Raw genomic sequence first — 17580 nt, 5'->3', positions numbered from 1 at the left:
GAAACTTCCAAGCAAGTATAAGTATAAAAATAGTCAATAGAAGAGCGGCAATCGACGCAATTAGCAAAGAGACCTCTTCGCTCAACGCCATGACGATAACGCACGCTAACGCAAGTCCCACAATGGAGACGGACACCGAAATATTCGAGATCACCGACTACACAAACGCTTCGGACTGGGAAAAGTACAGAGAATAGCTACAGTACAACGAAAATAGCTGATAGGGGTACAACTTAGCTTCACATCGCTCGTGGAAGAGGTTTTATGTCGATGGAGAGTTCACAGAGACGGACGATCCTTATCAAGACAAGTTGTGAGTCATTTTAGAAGGGAGACGAGAAACGTGAAAACTTCGTTTCTCAGTCGAAAACCGACGAAGAGACGACTTCGGCGGCGAATCTTCAAGAAGAAATTAAAATGGGAAAATTTTGTTTTGTCTTGTCCTTATTCGGCGAAAACGTTCGGGAAATGGCGGAAACGTGGCGAGAAGGAAGCGTGCCGGAAGAATCGTTCATATTAAATGACGTAATGAGGAGGGAAAATGATTTTCCGGCACGCGCCCATTGCATCACGAGATGGTCGCGCCTACTCACTTAACACAGCTCTAATTGATCGATGTTAATTAGGTTTGGCGTCAAATATTTTATTGTTATTCATCCAACGCCCCAGAGCGAAATTCTGACGTCAGAAAGTCAGGGAAAGTTGATATTAAGCTCTCTAACCATAGCACTGACAAACACGGGATGGTAATAATTAATAGGTGTTAATTGAAGAGGACTCATTGATTTATATTTGACTATCTGGGGTGTTTAGCATTTTGCCTGCCTTTGTGCAAATAGGGCAGCCATGGCGACGAATGTACGTAGGGGTTCATCAAACTCACGTGACCCGAACGTATTTTGACGTAATTCACTTGCGATACGCTCCACCTCAATTTGCGCATCTTTCCGGTCTCATAGATTTATTCAAATCGAAACTGGTAATAGATTATCAGAAATGGGGAGAGTTGATGCTCTAATTTGTTGTGTAGGGCGTTTCTAGCACTAGATTGTCGCCCGTACTCGTATCAATTCGCTTTACTTACGTTCTAAGAGATTCGAATTTATTTTCGTGGCCTCAACTTCCACCTGGTTAGTAAATACGAAAATAAACGAATCCTGATTAAAACGGACGGGTGAATAGATTTAAATAAATTTTCCGAGGAAAGCGTCGACGCGTCCGATTATTCCGAGCTTCCGTTTGGAATTTCTCTAGATGCAATCAAGTAATCCTATCTAATAAATTTATCAATACTTGGAGATTGTGGATTTTTGTTGCAGTGAATTTCACTTGTCTGTAACGTGGCCTTCTTTATCAGAAGACGTTGTTGTCGACAACGCCGTCTATTCGTAAGCAGAGAGAAATTATTGAAAAATTAATCAATAGTGATTGAACAGTGATCTTGATCCAATGGATGCCCCCAAATGGTCACTCCGCGCTCAATTCATTGAGAAAGCTCAATGCCTCATGAGTACACGAAACACATAAAAGAAATTTGATTGCATTCTGATGTGTACTGGTAGGCGATTGCTTGGCTAGTTTTCTGAAATTGAGTCAACATTGCGAGCCCTTGCACGAATTAATTAATTGTAAAGACGATTTGCCAAAAGGAGGCGGAGGTTTCAGCGAAGCGCTGCAACGTCTCACTCAGCCCCACTTGCCAACCGGGTTGTCGTCCGTCGTCAAGGCGACAAAATCGGCGGCGCTTTCTATTGATTCGCCTGGAAGTGACGACGATTCGTCGATTCCTTCGAAAACGATGGATGCTATGATGGCAGTAAGATGAGATGAACAAGCAAAATACAATACATTTTATTTAATTAACGCGTAGTACATATTTCCGGATTCTTCCGAGTCTTGGAAGGAAGAAATTGTCGAGGAGGAAGAAGTATGTGTGGGAGAATTTATAGCGTGACCATTTTAATTTTAATTGTTAATTGTGCCCTCAGTTTTCTAAATTCAAGTCGGCTCCGAATGAGAGTCTGCTGTTTCGATTTTCTGTCTGTTTGACTCTTGTCAATCACAATTTTGGAGGTGTGTAATTGGGGATTTTTAAACATACTCGTATGCTAACCTCTCTTCTCTCCAAAGGCCTGAGAGCCGTTGCTCATCTATGGCACGAATTCGTGTCAGAGTTAAGATACAGATGGGACAACAAAGTGAAATTGCCGGGGTAACTCGACTATTTGAATAATTATAAACAAAACTGAATTTCCCTCTAAGATTTTCTGGACATGCACCCAATATGAATTATTGCCTGCTACATCAAAAACTTCAAGTACGTACTAGTATTTGATTAGTCGCTTCTGTTACCCGTGGAGCTGCAATCAGATGCTTGACTACTGCATACGAAAAGGAACCTGTAGTGGTGTCAATAGCGAGAAGGCAAAATCTCCAACAGATAGCGAAGAGGAATTTTTTGAAGCAGTAGAAACTCAAGAGGAGGAGGAAGAAGAAGAAGAAGAGGAGGAGGACGTGACGTCGTCACCTGTAGGAATAAAACATCAGCTTGACAACAAGATTCTTATTATGTCAGGAAATCCGCTAAATGTTCCAATCACTCAAGTACATATAGATAGTATAGATAATAATTAAAATATTACTTATTGGATTTTGAGGATCCTCTGGTTATGACTGAGGATATGGTTATGGAACAGAGTCACGTGCTGTCGACGCTGGGGACGTCGGAAGAGGCGGCAAAGATTAGAGCGAGAATGCAGAGCGCTCAATTGATGTCCGACATGGAATCATTTAAGGAAATAATATATTGGGGCTTGGGAGGTCGTTGTTTAGGAATGGGTTGTCTGTGTTATTAGGCTGCTAATCCCGGTAGCGTGTTGGCTGATTTTGTGCGTTGGTATTCGCCGAAGGATTGGCTAGAATCGCGGGAGGAAACCGAAGAAGATTCGACGAAAATCGTACCACATATGTGACTATTAGTATTTCATCATTTCTTTGTCAAGTTTGTGAAAGGTAAGCTGAGTGCTCGAATGGAATTACCCGGCAATATGTGGGTCGAAATGTGGGACATGGCGCGACCCGTTCCCGCGAAGAGACAAAAGCGATTATTTGACGATACGAGGGAAGCGGAAAAAGTGCTAATTCTTATACAAAATCCGTATTGACCAGAAGCGAAAATCGAATGTCTAGATTCTTCATTACTTCTACGGTTTGTCCGTACGGGAAATGGTTTATCTAGTAATGCCAGTTCTTTTCCACGCCGCTCTGAATAAATTGAAGAGCTATGCAGGTGAATGAGACCTCTATAGAGTCTGAGGGCTTGTTTCTATTTGCTATAGACTTCGCTGAACTTTCGATTGGAGCTAAGTCTATCAAGAGATGCAGCCAAAACTTTGCCTCTTTATCGGATATATCAGACTATGAAGTACACCCACAAAGGCATTGAGTATATTAGCGATTTTTTTACGTTGAAACCAGGCGCTGATAGCAACTCTTGCCTCTGGCGAGTTGCTCTGTTCCAAGGCGGAAGCTCTTCGCGAAAAATTGACATTTGCGTACGAGAGTTTTCTCAAAGCGAATCCATCTCTACCTAGGGAAATTCCTAAAGACGAATTTCAGCAAATAATCACGAGCCTTTTGGAAGACGCGGAAACCGATTTGAAAGGAGGCGGAGCACGCGGATTGGGAGGAAAAATAGTCCAAGGTCTTTTATTAGAAAATCAAGTAAGCCTGCCTTACAATTACGTAATCAAAACTTAACTAATGCGAACAGGAATCAAAATCAACTAAAGAGGTTTCATCATTATTAATTAGATAAATTATTAATCTGCAGTCATTGATTAGAAACTCCCACATCCTATCGGTCGAGAATTCATCCTTCGAGCCCGCACTGCCGGTCTGCCTCAGCGAATGTACGGAGTCTTAGCCCAAGACGAATTCCGAGTCATGGGAGCGTTTACGAATTCTACCGCGTATCATTAAGGCAATTGCACTATCCCAGCTTCGTATAGGCGAGCGTAAAACAGTTTTCTCGCGACGTTGTAAAGCCGGTAATCCAAAAGATTAGCGTTGTGTATAAGTTTGACGTCAGCGTCGGTCGCTTTTACGCCTCGATCATTTCTCGCGTTGTGTTTCTCGAAGTCAACCGACTGAGGAGGAGCTAAAGAGTATATATAAAATATTTACATATAATTTATTTCTTGTGCGATCTTCTTATTAGAGACTGAACCTTTTCCGCCGAGCGCGTGGAATAGCAGTTTCACCGTGTTGTCGTACTGCTCTTGAATTCCTATGAAGGACAATTCCCTGAGTCGTTTCTCCGCTTTGTCGTACATGTCTTCGTTGACGGTCACGATTTCGTGGCCGCCGATTCCCGCCAGCATTTTCACCATCAAATTCGAGACGCCCGGCTGGAGAGCAAACTGCGATAGGGTCAAACTCGATTTCGAAAAATTGACGCTTTGCGTCACGTTATCCGGCAAACCGCAGCAATGGTCCTTCTAAAAAAACAAAACAGAAGTACAGTACTCTATAATAATAATGACATTAATTCATACTCTAGTTTTAGCGTGTTTATAAGCTGAAATGACGCGATCGACCGGATGTCTCAGAAGAACGACGGTAAAGACGTTCTCCCCCTTGCAGGTGTCCGGTACGAAGGGCGTGTGACCGCATTGATTAATAATGTACGGGCAACTTCGATGGCAACCGCGTTGAAACGTGCACACGCACTTGGGCTCGCAGCCTAAGATATGACGTACGACCCAGAGAAACGCCGTTCCCGCCGTCTTGGGTATGTGCAGGAGAGCGACGAGACGACGAGACGCGAGAAAGGGCGAGGAAAATTGGGAATAAGGGTTAATGGTCACGTGAGCTCGAGCTAATTGGCTGCGAAATAAATCCACGCCGTATTGGTAGAGTTGAAGGTCGTAGTGGTTGGATTTTTCTACGAACGTTTCCGTGTCTTTTTCTAAGCAGAAGATCGACCAATCGCTTCCGAGAAAGGGCGACATTTTTTCCGCGGGCACGTCCGACGTGGGAACATTGGGAAATTTCGCCAAATCTAAAAAAAATAGGTTATTAGAATCAATAACCAATTTTTATTTCTTTGCTCGCTTTTCTGAAGGAGTTTGCTCTTGAGCAATTGAGCCGATTCGCGAAGGTGTTCCTCGATTCCGACGAAATCGAATTTTCTCAGATTTTCTTTCGCTTTCGTCAGAGTCTGAGACGAAATCGATACGCAGGCGTGAACGTCGAAACCCGCCAGCATTTTCGTCATTCCGTTGTCGAGACACGGATATCGGACGAAACGATCGACGTTGGCGCGTACGACCCTTTCTCGACTGAGCGCGAGCGTCAGGTTCGGCGAGAAGTGAGGTATTCCGGTGATCTGAAAGAGACCCGCCCCTTTTGTACGTCTACTTAGGTTTGGCGCTTGTTTTACCGACCGATCGCGTCGATTGGTAGACAGCGCTGACTCGTACGAGATCGGAGACGATTCGACGAACGGGATGACGTAGTATAATCGCGTTGAAAACGGCGGGATCGTCGTTCAAACGGATGGGCGTGTGATGACAGTGAGAGCGAGCGATGGGGGCGTGGCACTTTGTTACGCAGCTGTCGTCGCAAGCGCACTGGAGACCGTCGCAGTCGATTACGCGTCGTATAAACGGCAACAGCTCGTCGAATCCCGTGCGAGGAATGTCGTAGAAGCTCAAAATCGACGGAATTTCGTTTAGTTTGAGCGACATCGTGTTCGTAACGTCTAAAAAGCGCGTACGATTAGTCGCGAAATCCTAAACGATCGAACGCACCGATCGAACGTCGCGTCGCCGACGTCCTAATCGTAGCAGATGGCGGCCATAGTTTTCGAATCGCGAACAGACTCGCCGCAAAGACAACAAACAGCAGAACAGCCCCGAAACGAAAGAAAGAGAAGGCTCTCATGAGTCGGAAGACGAGTGCGCTAAAATTTTATTCTAATTTGATTCTAAGCACTTAATGTGGGCGGAGCAAAGTCTATCGTAGAACATCTCCTTCGCTTCTTCGTATATTCGTCTATCGTACGCATTCGCTTTCTCCATCAGTCGTCGATCCGTTTCCGTGACGTCAACTCGAATTTGCCTCGATCCGGCATTGTGCACTTTATAATCTATTGGTTGAGGTACGGCTTCGGAGAGGAAAAGAACGACTTATCATTATTAATCAAAACATCCCGTGATAATTTACCAGATTTGTTTAGAGAATGAAAGAAGAGCTGAACCGACTCCTTATACTGTTCTTGTATGCCAACAAAGGATAGTTCCTTGAGTCGCTTCCGCGCTTTCTTGTACGTCTCCTCGTTCACTTGAGCATCGACGTCGTCGACGCGAATTCCGGCCAGCATCTTCACCATCACATTCGAAACGCCGGGCTCGACGACAAACTGCGTCAAATTCAAACTCGATTCGGAAAAATCGACTTTCACAGTCACGCGATCAGGCAACCCACAGCAATGATTACCCTAAGAAAAATTAAATCAATTAATTAAATAATCACTTTAGGTTGATACGCGCACCTTTGTAGTTTTCGCGTGCTTGTACGCAGATACGACTCGATCGAGGGGATTCCTCAAAAGGGTGAAAGTGAAGACGGGCTCGTCGTGACCGCCGCACGCGTCCGGTACGAATGCCGTGTGACCGCACTGATTGATGAGGTAGGGACAGGACGTGTAGCACATACCCGTGCACCAGCACGTCGGATCGCATCCGAGCGCGTGACGAGCGACGCGAACGAATGCCGAGCCGGCCGCCTTGGGAACGTGAAGAATGGCGAGTATTCTCGGCGATTTGAGAAAGGGCGACGAAAAGTGAGGAAAGAGGGTGGATTGTTTTGGGGGAAGGCATTGATTCGTCGATTTGCAGAGACGATTGCGGAAGATATCGAAACCGAACTCGTATAGTTGAAAATCGTAATAATTCGACTTTTCCACGAAATCCCACATCTCTTTGCTCAAGCAGAATTGACTGTGGTCGCTGCCGAGAAGAGGCGAGATTATTTCCGTGGGAACGTTGCCAATGGCAACAGAGCTCTTTCCAAATTTTTGTTTCAAAAGTAAGGCGGACTCTCGAAGGTGTTCCTTGATCCCAACAAAGTCAAACTTGCGCAGAGTTTCCTTTGCCTTAGTGAGAGTCGCTTCGGTGACGCGAAAACACTCGTACGCTCCCAAACCGGACAACAATTTCGTCATCACATTATCAAAACAACGAAAACGAACAAATTCATCCAACGTCGGCTTCGAAATTTTCTGATTTTGAAATATCCGGCTAACATTGGTAGGAAAACCTAAATCGATCTAAATGAATCATTCATTAATTAAACAAAGAAATCTATTTATTAATTTATTTATTTATCTATTTACACTAACCCAAGGCTTATGAATTGCAGACATGTACGAAAAGACGAGTCGACGTGCGGGATGACGTAGAAGCACGGCATTCAAAGTCTCGTCATTGGACGTCTGAAATGAAGTCGATTCAATCGGCTTGTACTGACAGTTGGTGCGAAACGTCGGACACTGCTTCTCGCATCCTCCCTTGCACGTGCACGAAGTCGTCTTGCAACCGAGAAGCGAGAAGACGAAGGGAAGAAATTCCGAATATCCCGACATCGGTACGGCGAAAAAATCGATGCTCGAGAACACCGTCTCCTTAGGCGGCGAAGTTTCGACGTTGACTCGTCTAGGCGACGCCGTTAGAGTCCGAACGGGCTCGGCTATCAAAGGACGTCGAGTTGCTATGACACTATCGGTCATCTCGCGTCGATTCGATACGAAGGTCCACCACAGAGCGACGGAACACGCGCATAGCACACTGAGTCGCATTGCCCAGCGGCAGACCTTCTTCGACGTCATAGTCTCGAACATCCGTAATCCGGGTTCGCGCTCGCGATGGCCGTCGCTCGTCTCGAAGGCGATGCCGTTCACCGGATTTGTTCTGGTCAGGTCATTGTTAGTCTAGCGTCTGCTGCGAAGGAATTAGTCGAAAACAGCTTGGATGCGGGAGCCACTCGAATAGGTTCTCGCGTCGTACTACAGGGGCCTCGAGCTCTTCTTCGAGTTCTGGCTTTTGTCGTAGAGGTTTTTCTGAAAAATTACGGTTCTGAGCTCGTAGAAGTGTCCGATAATGGAAGTGGCATCAGCCCATCCAATTTCAAAGCAATCAGTAATTTATTCGTTGAATGGAATTGAGAGCATTTTTTAACTAAAAAATGTAGCACTTAAGCATTACACGTCAAAATTGGAAAATTTTAGCGACTTGTCACGTGTTCAAACGTTGGGATTTCGAGGAGAAGCTCTTAGCTCCCTATGTGCTCTGAGGTAATTTTTCTGAATAAAAAATTAGTGCGTTTTTTTGGGAATTCGATATTAGCGACGTTGTCATAACGACGAGACACGTTTCTGATACGAAAGCAACTCGACTTGAGTATGATCACAGTGGGGAAATTATAAAGGAAACACACTCCGCCAGAGAGGTATGACTATAATTCAAAGTGACTAGAAAAATTACGTAATACTGCATTGGGTAGATTGGGACAACCGTATCTGCGTCAAAGCTCTTTTCTTCTCTGCCGGTCAGATGTAGAGAATTTTCGAAGAATTTAAAAAAGGTTATTTATTGGCTCTTTTTGAGACCGGTGTGTTAATTAAATGCTGTTTTAGGAATATTCCAAATTGATGTATACACTTCAGACGTACTGTCTAGTATCAGTTGGAATAAGCATAGTTGTTACAAACCAGCCGTCGGATTCTGGGTAACGAAGTGGGGGTACATATGTCCTGTTTCTTCAAGCCATTTAATAATTTGAAGGAAACGCAATATCGTTCTCAGTAATGGAACAAGTCAGTCTTTGCGCGATAATGTAGCAAGTGTACTTGGAGCAAAACAGGCAAGCCAAAGAAGATGACTTATAGAAATTAAGTTGATTTTTTATCTTCTTTCTAAGTTGGCTTCTCTTGTGCCAATAGAACAGTGCTCTCTTTCTGATTGCCACTTTCTTGAGCCTGATACTAAAATCGCTTCTAAGGAGTCAACTTTCAAGTACAACTATAATACAGATAGGTAGGTCTCTTTACTAATACTGAAGTAAGGGTATCCGGTTTTGTATCGACTTGCTGTCACGGGGAAGGCCGAAGTTCCGCTGATAGACACTACTTCTTTATTAACAAACGACCTATGGATCTTAATAAAGTAAAGGCTAAAATTAGTCAAACCTGATGAATGAACCGTTGCAATGCGGGTGCAGCTCAGCAAGGCAATAAATCAGGTTTATCACATCTACAATAGGCATCAATTTCCTGTTGTCATTCTCGAGATTCAAATAAAAACCGGTTAGCCAGAACGATTAGAGTAGTAAGACGAGAAGCCAAGTTTCTCGTAGATTCTGTTGATGTTAACGTGACGCCTGATAAACGGACGGTGTTTGTACAAGACGAGACGACTCTATTGTGTGTAGTCAGGGTACAAAATGCTCTTTATTGGTATAAAATGAGATGCATTGCTTTCTCTCTATAGTGCTCATTGAGAAAGATGTATGATAAAATTAGTTCCACAATTAGCCGGCAGCAATCCAGTCAGGCTGACAATTCGCAGGGTACAGTACAGCGTAAGCACTCGTGCATTTGGTATGTTTTGAATTTTTCGTCTAAAGAAGGTAAAAGAGAACTTACGAAAAAGTTTATTTGGGAGGTGAGTTGAATTTTGTGTGGTTTGTTTCTCAATGAAGTTGTCCCTCTGTGTATAGAAATTTTCACGACTGGGATCATCTAAAAAGTTAAATTTGCGTTAATTAAGGAGGTGTGGTGAATCAGTCAAACGTATCGTTTCTAGAGAAGATGACGTTGAGTGTGTTGAGCCAAAGGCAAAATTGGCTAAACGTGGAACAAGATTAGAGTCAAAAATTTCATTTTCAACTGTTCCACCAAGAAAAGTAGAAATCGGCAGCACCGACTCTGAATTAGTGAAGGAGAGCTATGCTGAGCCTATTCGTGTTCAGGTTGATTACCCTCACTGGTTTCGCTCGGCCTAATTTTGAATTCCAGTCCTCTCCTCGCGAGTCAAAACTAAAGTCCTGCACGATGACGTTTAGTATTGATGCAATTAGAAAAAGACTGTCTACAAAACGTGACCAAATTGAACATACTACAGTAGAGTACTGAATGAGTATTTTATGAGTAGGGCTCCTCTTGAGCGATTCCAAATTAAAGTTCATGGCTAGAATCGCACCTGAAGCGAATCAGGCGGCACTTGAAGAACTCCAGAAAGAGTTCAAGTGAGTCTGTCGATTTAGAGAGAGACTCCTTTTGTATATGCGGCTACGATTAGAAAAGAGGATTTTTTGAAACTCGAAGCAATCGGTCAATTTAATCTTGGATTTATTATAGCAAAATTGCGAAACGATTTATTTATTGTAGATCAGGTTAGTTAAATCACCTGACCGGCACCGTCTTCCAAGCGACCTTTATTAATTGATTTTAGCACGCTTCTGACGAAAAGTTCAATTTTGAACGACTCCAAAAAGAAACCGTTCTCGAAAATCAAATGCTTGTTAGGTGAACAATAACTAAGTAACTACCTAATGAAATTAATACACACGTCGTTTTCTAACTAAGACATAAACAATTGGAACTGACTGCGTCCCAAGAAGCTATCCTTGCTGACAACCTTGACCTTTTCAAATTGAACGGATTTCATTTTGCTCACGACGAGACTGGTATGAAAAATAGACGAAATTTTCTTTCTAGCAATTTGGCGAGCTTAGACACGTTGGGTAAACGTTTTAAACTAAAGTCTGTACCTGTTAGTAAAAATTGGACGTTTGGAAGCGAAGGTATTGAGAAGAGCACGACCCACCGGCATAATATCACGCAAGTCCGTTGCTTTAGATGTTCAAGAAATGCTGTTTTTATTGTCAGAATTTCCAGTAAATGAAACGATGCACCAAGAACTGACTGGTTGTTTTATTATTATTATTATGATAGGAAACGACTGTCCGAAGGCCCTCTAGGATTCGAGACATGTTTGCATCTCGTGCTTGCCGTTCTTCAGTGATGATAGGCACGGCTCTCGATAAACGAAAAATGACGACTATTCTGCGTCACATGGCCAATTTAGATCAACCTTGGGTGAGAAACTTTTTCCACGTGTATCATCTGTTAAAGAAAAACGTCTTTTTTTATTCTTAGAATTGCCCACATGGTCGACCGACCATGCGTCATTTGTTCAATATAAAATAAATAAATAAATAAACAAATAACGCTAATCCGGGCAAGCACATCACGCTCTCCACAAGGCGCGACGACGTCATAGCCACCGCCTGAGACTGCTCATAAAACGCCGAGCGAAAGCAATGGACGAATGCGACGCTCCCGTCGATCCTAACGCCCACAACCCAGTCGGTCCGGCTCAACGCGATTACTCGGAGATTACGGGTGAGTTAGCGACGGGAAAAGGGTTCCCTACTCGTTCTCTTTTCGCGGAAATGACGGTTCATCGCGTCCAGGTCATCATCGCGTTCTCTATTTCGGCGTTCACGACCCTTCGCGTCGTCGCCATCACCACCATCACCATAAACACCATCGAAAATCATCGGGCAGTCGAAGAGGCAGCGACGAAAAACGACAAAAAGCCGACTTTTTCGTCGACGAATCGATGAAGGGATGGCGATCGCCCAAGCGAAGACGTACGTACGATTCGTTCGTTCATTCATTCCTTGTTCTCATTGGAATGAATGAGCAAAATGAAATGAAATGGGAGGGATTTCGATTTCCGGTTTCTAGAGAAACGATCGGAAGTGAAAGAGGAAGTCCCGGCTGATCGCGTCAAATTTGTCATCGGCGGCGATGACGTCAGCGGTCAGGAAATGCCGACCGTGTTCACCGAATTGGAAGAATTGTCGGCGGGAAAGAGCCACGAAATGGAATGGCGGGAAACGGCGCGATGGATCAAGTTCGAGGAGGACGTAGAAGAGGGCGGCGAGAAGTGGAGCAAGCCGCACGTTGCCACCTTGTCATTGCACAGCCTCTTCGAACTGAGAAGTTGCATGTTGCGAGGAAACGTCATATTCGATTTGGAAGCAAAGACATTGGAACAGATCGCAGGTACAAAGCCTAAAATATATAGTAAATATATGTACGTATGTGTGTACTAGGTGTCGTTCTCGATCACTTCGTCAATTCACGGCAATTGGATGCGAAGCACAGGCAAAAAGTGATCGACACCTTGTTGCTAAAGCATCGTCATCACGGCCACCATCGAGACCACCACCATCGAGACCACCACCACCATCATCATCATCACAAAGGAGGTATTCTCCAGGCGATCAAGGGCTCTTTTCACCGTCACTTAAGCGACTTGGAATCGCATTCTCATTCTGATCCGTCCATTCAGCCGGCGCACGGATCTCACCCGGCTCTGTCTCCCGTCGCCGAGGAAACGGCCTCGCTGAGCGTCAGCAATCACAATGCTTCCGGGTCCGTGGTGACGGACGCCGGTCACGGCGACGGTCCGCCGTCGCGAAACGCATCGTTTGGACACGCGAAAGTGAAAATAGAACAATTTTAAATTATGAGACGAATAATTAGTTGTTGTTTTTCTCCTAGGATCCTCCCCTAATGAAAAAACTTCCGCCTGGAGCCGAGGCATCTAATGTTCTCGTTGGAGAATTGGAATTTATCGAGCACCAACTCATGGCTTTTATTCGACTGAAGGACGCCGTCCTATTGGGCGACTTGACGGAAGTTCCCCTGCCAACTCGATTTCTCGTCATTCTTCTCGGACCCTTGGGAAGTCAGGCGAGCAATCACGAAGTGGGTCGTTCTGTGGCAACTCTCATGTCAGACCCGGTAAGGAAAAAAAAAGCGACAAAGAAATTCAATTTAATTACGAGACCGTTAGATTTTTCACGACGTCGCCTACAAAGCATCGAATAGGGAAGACATCCTAGCTGGAATCGACGTGTTTCTTGACCAGGTAAAACATTGGATTTAATCAATAGATTCATTTATTTTTTTATAACGTTTAGGTCGTGATTCTTCCGCCCGGAGAATGGGATCCCACGACGCGCATCGAGCCGCCGAAGAAGCTACCGACGGCCGAAGAACGCAAGCGTTCGTTCGCTCATCCGCCGATGCCGTCGGCGCTCGATCAGAAGCGGAATCATTCGTTCGACGCGTTGCAGTGCGGCGAGGGAGGCGGCGGCGGCGGCGGCGGCGGCGGAGCGCCGGGAAATGGGGGAGGCCCCGGCGGGGAGCACGACAATCAGGGCCACGCGGATCAGATAAAAAGAACGAAGAGGTAAATAGGAGTAGCGTCGCACATAGGTATAATGCGAGTTGTTTTCTTTTTAGAATCTTCGGTGGCTTGATTCAGGATGTGAAGCGCAAGTCGATCTACTACGCAAGCGATATTAAAGACGCTTTGAGCCTGCAGTGCATCGCATCGATTCTATTCATCTTCTTCGCGAGCATTTCGCCCGCGATTACATTCGGCGGCGTTCTCGGCGGAAAGACGGATAATCTAGAGGTAAAAATCCTACAACTAACTAACTAAACGTATTCTTTTACATTTAATCCTTTTTAGGCTGCCTTCGAAATGATTCTCGCTTCGTCTCTGACCGGGATGCTCTTCGCCCTGACCGGCGGTCAACCGCTCATCATTTTAGGAGCGACCGGGCCGATGCTCGTTTTCGAAGAAATTCTTTTTACGTTCTGCAAGGATTCGGATATCGACTATCTCGCCTTTCGCGAATGGATCGGCCTTTGGACGGCTCTCCTATGCATTATTCTCGTCGCGACGGACGCGAGTGCGCTCGTTCAATACATCACGCGATTCACCGAGGAGACGTTTTCGGTTTTGATATCGGTTATATTCATTTTTGAAGCAATCAGTAAGATCTTTGGCATCGGAAGCGAATATCTGATTTCCATCAATTTCGCCAATCCGGACGTGTATCGAAATTGCGCGTGCGTGACGAATTCGACGAATTTGACGCTGACAAATCAGACAACGACGACGACAACGCTGATTGGCTATCTTCCTCCAATGACAGACGAAGATTGTGAAGCGGCTAGTGGGACTGTAAGCGGATCCCATTGTCCTAAAGGTCAAAGAGAAGTTCTTTTTCTATCGATTATCTTGATGTCTGGCACGTTTTTGGTTGCTCTCTATCTCAAGGCTTTTCAGAAGTCGCGATTCTTACCATCGAGCGTAAGAGGAATCGAAATCTATGCATCAATTTATTAATTAATAATTCTTTTTTTTGTTGAAGGTACGACGTATTATTAGTGATTTTGCCGTTGTGATTGCGGTGGTCTTCTGGGTCGGTATGGACGCGGCGTTTGACGTCAATACGCCCAAATTGGTTGTTCCTTCTGAGTTCAGTCCCACCGAGCCGGAGAAGCGAGGTTTCTTTATTAATCCTATTCCATCTGGCTTTCCCGGTTGGGCACCAGTAGCCGCTCTTTTACCCGCTATACTACTCGTCATATTGGTTTTTATGGATCAACAAATAACGGCTATTATTACTAATCGAAAGGAAAACCGATTAAAGGTGGTGGACTGATCTCAGTATCAAGTCTCGTGTTTTTTTAAGATTTCTGCTTTTTAGAAAGGAGCTGGCTATCATTTGGATCTATTCATCGTCGCTCTGCTGTTTGTTCTTTGCTCGGTTATGGGCCTTCCGTGGGTCGTTGCTGCTACGGTTCGCTCTGTGACTCACGTTAACAGTCTCAAGGTTTTCAGCAAGACGAACGCGCCCGGCGAAAGTCCAACGTTTCTTGGAATACGGTTAGCAGAAAGTAGAAGGAAATAGACGTATGTTTGAATTGAATTTGGGCGGTGGCGTCTTTTTTTATAGGGAGCAAAGAGTGACGGCGTTTGTTGTGGCGCTTCTTATAGGGCTATCTCTATTGCTCACTCCAGTGCTAAAGGTATAAGAGAATAAAACTTCTTTTACGCTGTATTTTTATTGCTTTGCTAGATCATTCCTATGCCTGTTCTTTATGGGATCTTTCTCTTCATGGGAGTTTCATCTTTGAAAGGAGTTCAGGTTAGCATCTTAGTTTTAAATTTATTTTAAATTCGATTGGGGTAAATTTTTAGTTCGTCGAGCGTTGCCTTATTATTTTGATGCCGCCTAAATATCAGCCAGATCGATACTACATTCGTCATCTTCCCAACAAGCGAATCCATCTTTTTACGACTATTCAATTTATATGTCTCGTCGTGTTAGTTGTGATCAAACTAACTCCCGCTAGCATCGCCCTTCCCGTCTTCGTTCTCCTCCTCGTCGTCGTGCGCAAATTGATGAATAAGATTTTCACCGAGAAAGAATTGGCGATATTGGACGATCGGCTTCCCGAGTTCATAAAGAGAAAAAAGGCGGACGAGAAAAAGAAAAAGGGCACTCACTTACCGACCGAACACAATACAATAGTACCCATATCGAGCAACATCAACATCTCGGCAGAATTAAATCGATGCAATTTGTGGAGACATCTTGACGAAGAGCACAAGCCAAGATACAGAAAGAACCCGGGTTTAGCGACCGAAGATTGGAGAGCAGCAAGTCCAAAGGACGAAGGAATAAAATTCGAAGTCACAAACCCATCTGTGAAGGAATCATCTGTATAAATGTCTGTCAATTGTCTTTTTATTATTACGCGAGTAGATATAGGGAATTTGCATGTGAGCTCATAAAAAAAATACAAACAATGAACTAATAGGTAGATCGTCCTCCTGAGACGTCAAAACAAAATCCCGTATGAAAACTAGCTTCGGGCGAGACGGCGTATCGAATCGCTGCAGCAACCTCTTCAATTTTTCCCATTCTCAACATGGGAATCCTATTCACTTGCCGTTGAACATAATCGGGACTGGAATTAAGAACAAGGGGCGTTTCTACGGTTGCCGGGGCAATAGAATTAATGGTAATTCCCGTATCAGCGTATTCTTTTCCAACTGCTTTTGCAAGGCCAATGACGGCGGCCTTGCTAGCGCTATAGGCGGCGGCAGTGGCATTTCCTTCTTTGCCGGAAACCGAAGCAATCAGCATTACGCGACCGTAATTGCGCTTTTTCATTTCATTCACGGCGTATTTCGTCACGAGGAAACTTCCCCGTACGTTGATAGCGAAGACGCGGTCAAAATCGGGTCGCGTGACGTTGGTAATGACGTCGGCAGTAGGTCCCGTAATCCCGGCGCTGTTGACGAGTACGTCGAGACGGGCGTACTTCGTGCGAACGTATTCGAAGCCACGCGACACCGATTCTTCGTCGGAGATGTCGACCACGGCCGAATCGACCGCGTATCCTTTCTCTTTCATTTCCGCTTCCACTCGAGTTGTCAGATCACGGTTCGTGTCGAAGATGACCGCCGTTAGGCCTTCGGATGCAAGTCTTTCCACTATTCCCTTGCCCAATCCGCTCGAGCCGCCCGTTATGATGCCGACTTGGCCTGCAAACGCTTTATCGCTCATTCTCGTAAGCCGGGAGTTCTTTGTGCCGTTCGTTAGCCCGTATAAGGAATAGAATGTCTGCTCCCAAACGACGAAAAGTGACCTTCCACGACCTCGAAAGGGAAGACGATCCCGAAAGGAAGCCAATCAAGCCGTCGCGATTCAAAGAAAAGCATTCGTTGGACAGCGACGAGGAAGAAGACGAAGGGAAGGAAAGTGGGCGTGGCGTCCGCTTGAGCGACGACGAAATCGAAGGAGAAGAAGAAAGGACGATCGACTTCAACGAAGGCGGCGTTCGAATGACGCCATTCAATTTGAAAGAAGAAATGGAAGAGGGATACTTCGACCAATCGGGGCACTATATTGCGACGAAGGATTCAAATCAGGTCGACGATAATTGGCTGGAGAGTGTCGACTGGAAGCAGGTTCATCAAAAATCGACCGAAAAAGAATTGGACGATTTGGGTGGCGACGAGGATGACGACGACGACGAAGGACAAGAGGATGTGAATGTATTGGATGTGATGAAGGAGATGTTAGAGTTATTGAGACCGGGCGAGACAGTCACGAAAGCTTTGCGTAGATTAGGTGGAAGCGATAAGAAGAAAAAGAAGAGGAATATTAGGTCAAAGTATTCGCTTGAAGAAACGGACGAGGATAACTGCGATGGTGACGATGGAGATAAAGTTGGATTATTGAAATTGACTGAATTGGCGGATCGATTATTGGGAGCTGGGCATCAGGATGTCTACGCTTTTTCCTATGAGAAGATTGCTTACGAAGTGAAGAGCGGCGGCGGAAAGGAAATGGGCGGAAGTGACGAAGTAAATTGGTATTACAAATGGGAAAACACAGATGAGGCAAAAGCGTATGGACCCTACTCAAGCACTCAGATGATGGAGTGGGTCGATCAGGATTTTTTTAAGAACGGCGTGTGGGTAAGAAAAGCGACCGACGCAGAAGGAAATTTCTACTCGTCCAAAAGAATTGATTTTGGCTTGTACGTAGAGTAGTAGGACTAAAATAGAACACGTCCTTGTGGTCAGTCTGTTTGGCGTCATGAGGATGTATCGTTGAGACTAGCGCGTT

General features: G+C 45.0%; 6 protein-coding genes across 7 annotated transcripts; 4 read left to right on the top strand and 2 right to left on the bottom strand.

Moving 5' to 3' along the window:
- The first annotated feature begins 113 nt into the window (after nt 1-113).
- LOC136190607 (rab3 GTPase-activating protein catalytic subunit-like) lies at nt 114-4195 on the top strand. Its single transcript, XM_065978827.1, has 23 exons — nt 114-184; nt 238-313; nt 364-578; nt 627-746; nt 814-979; nt 1031-1130; nt 1183-1264; nt 1320-1388; nt 1437-1510; nt 1563-1816; nt 1871-1927; nt 1989-2073; nt 2131-2212; nt 2263-2317; nt 2371-2604; nt 2658-2796; nt 2857-2957; nt 3003-3134; nt 3190-3289; nt 3339-3424; nt 3478-3723; nt 3773-3793; nt 3844-4195. The coding sequence occupies exons 1-23, from the start codon at nt 123-125 to the stop codon at nt 3979-3981; spliced, it is 2694 nt and encodes an 897-aa protein (XP_065834899.1). The 5' UTR covers nt 114-122; the 3' UTR covers nt 3982-4195.
- Nucleotides 4196-5415: 1220 nt separating this feature from the next.
- On the top strand, nt 5416-11292 carry LOC136190612 (mismatch repair endonuclease PMS2-like). 2 transcript variants are annotated; one of them, XM_065978833.1, is made up of 29 exons: nt 5417-6480; nt 6543-6847; nt 6903-6934; nt 6999-7092; nt 7148-7313; nt 7426-8054; nt 8115-8201; nt 8254-8356; nt 8409-8511; nt 8566-8646; nt 8699-8790; nt 8847-8925; nt 8983-9077; nt 9128-9227; nt 9283-9367; nt 9418-9497; nt 9552-9630; nt 9688-9725; nt 9781-9809; nt 9867-10032; nt 10079-10160; nt 10215-10308; nt 10362-10455; nt 10515-10588; nt 10649-10749; nt 10798-10866; nt 10922-10959; nt 11018-11161; nt 11222-11292. In XM_065978833.1, the coding sequence occupies exons 6-29, from the start codon at nt 7928-7930 to the stop codon at nt 11270-11272; spliced, it is 2091 nt and encodes a 696-aa protein (XP_065834905.1). In that variant the 5' UTR covers nt 5417-6480; nt 6543-6847; nt 6903-6934; nt 6999-7092; nt 7148-7313; nt 7426-7927; the 3' UTR covers nt 11273-11292. The 2 variants fall into 2 exon arrangements, with proteins under 2 accessions (XP_065834904.1, XP_065834905.1); XM_065978832.1 differs by having other exon boundaries at nt 5416-6480; nt 7426-8201.
- Nucleotides 5957-7900, bottom strand: LOC136190614 (uncharacterized). Its single transcript, XM_065978835.1, has 4 exons — nt 7406-7900; nt 6557-7333; nt 6229-6502; nt 5957-6169 (listed from the first exon to the last, which is right to left on the bottom strand). The coding sequence occupies exons 1-4, from the start codon at nt 7889-7891 to the stop codon at nt 5979-5981; spliced, it is 1728 nt and encodes a 575-aa protein (XP_065834907.1). The 5' UTR covers nt 7892-7900; the 3' UTR covers nt 5957-5978.
- Nucleotides 11293-11312: 20 nt separating the features above from the next.
- On the top strand, nt 11313-15759 carry LOC136190604 (electrogenic sodium bicarbonate cotransporter 1-like). Its single transcript, XM_065978821.1, has 14 exons — nt 11313-11467; nt 11539-11718; nt 11816-12136; nt 12187-12578; nt 12638-12880; nt 12933-13007; nt 13060-13331; nt 13385-13559; nt 13617-14243; nt 14305-14586; nt 14644-14822; nt 14893-14965; nt 15016-15084; nt 15138-15759. The coding sequence occupies exons 1-14, from the start codon at nt 11386-11388 to the stop codon at nt 15666-15668; spliced, it is 3501 nt and encodes a 1166-aa protein (XP_065834893.1). The 5' UTR covers nt 11313-11385; the 3' UTR covers nt 15669-15759.
- Nucleotides 15670-16532, bottom strand: LOC136190624 (2-dehydro-3-deoxy-L-rhamnonate dehydrogenase (NAD(+))-like). Its single transcript, XM_065978845.1, has one exon. It carries the CDS (start codon nt 16510-16512, stop codon nt 15754-15756), a length of 759 nt encoding a protein of 252 aa, XP_065834917.1. The 5' UTR covers nt 16513-16532; the 3' UTR covers nt 15670-15753.
- Nucleotides 16240-17574, top strand: LOC136190622 (CD2 antigen cytoplasmic tail-binding protein 2-like). The gene is made up of 2 exons (XM_065978843.1): nt 16240-16516; nt 16565-17574. Exon 2 carries the CDS (start codon nt 16566-16568, stop codon nt 17502-17504), a length of 939 nt encoding a protein of 312 aa, XP_065834915.1. The 5' UTR covers nt 16240-16516; nt 16565; the 3' UTR covers nt 17505-17574.
- Nucleotides 17575-17580: the final 6 nt, after the last annotated feature.

Source organism: Oscarella lobularis, chromosome 8 (genome assembly GCF_947507565.1).
Source record: "Oscarella lobularis chromosome 8, ooOscLobu1.1, whole genome shotgun sequence".
NCBI lineage: Eukaryota > Metazoa > Porifera > Homoscleromorpha > Homosclerophorida > Oscarellidae > Oscarella > Oscarella lobularis.
Note: the sequence above shows the minus strand (reverse complement) of the source record. Positions and strands in the feature narration are given on the sequence as shown.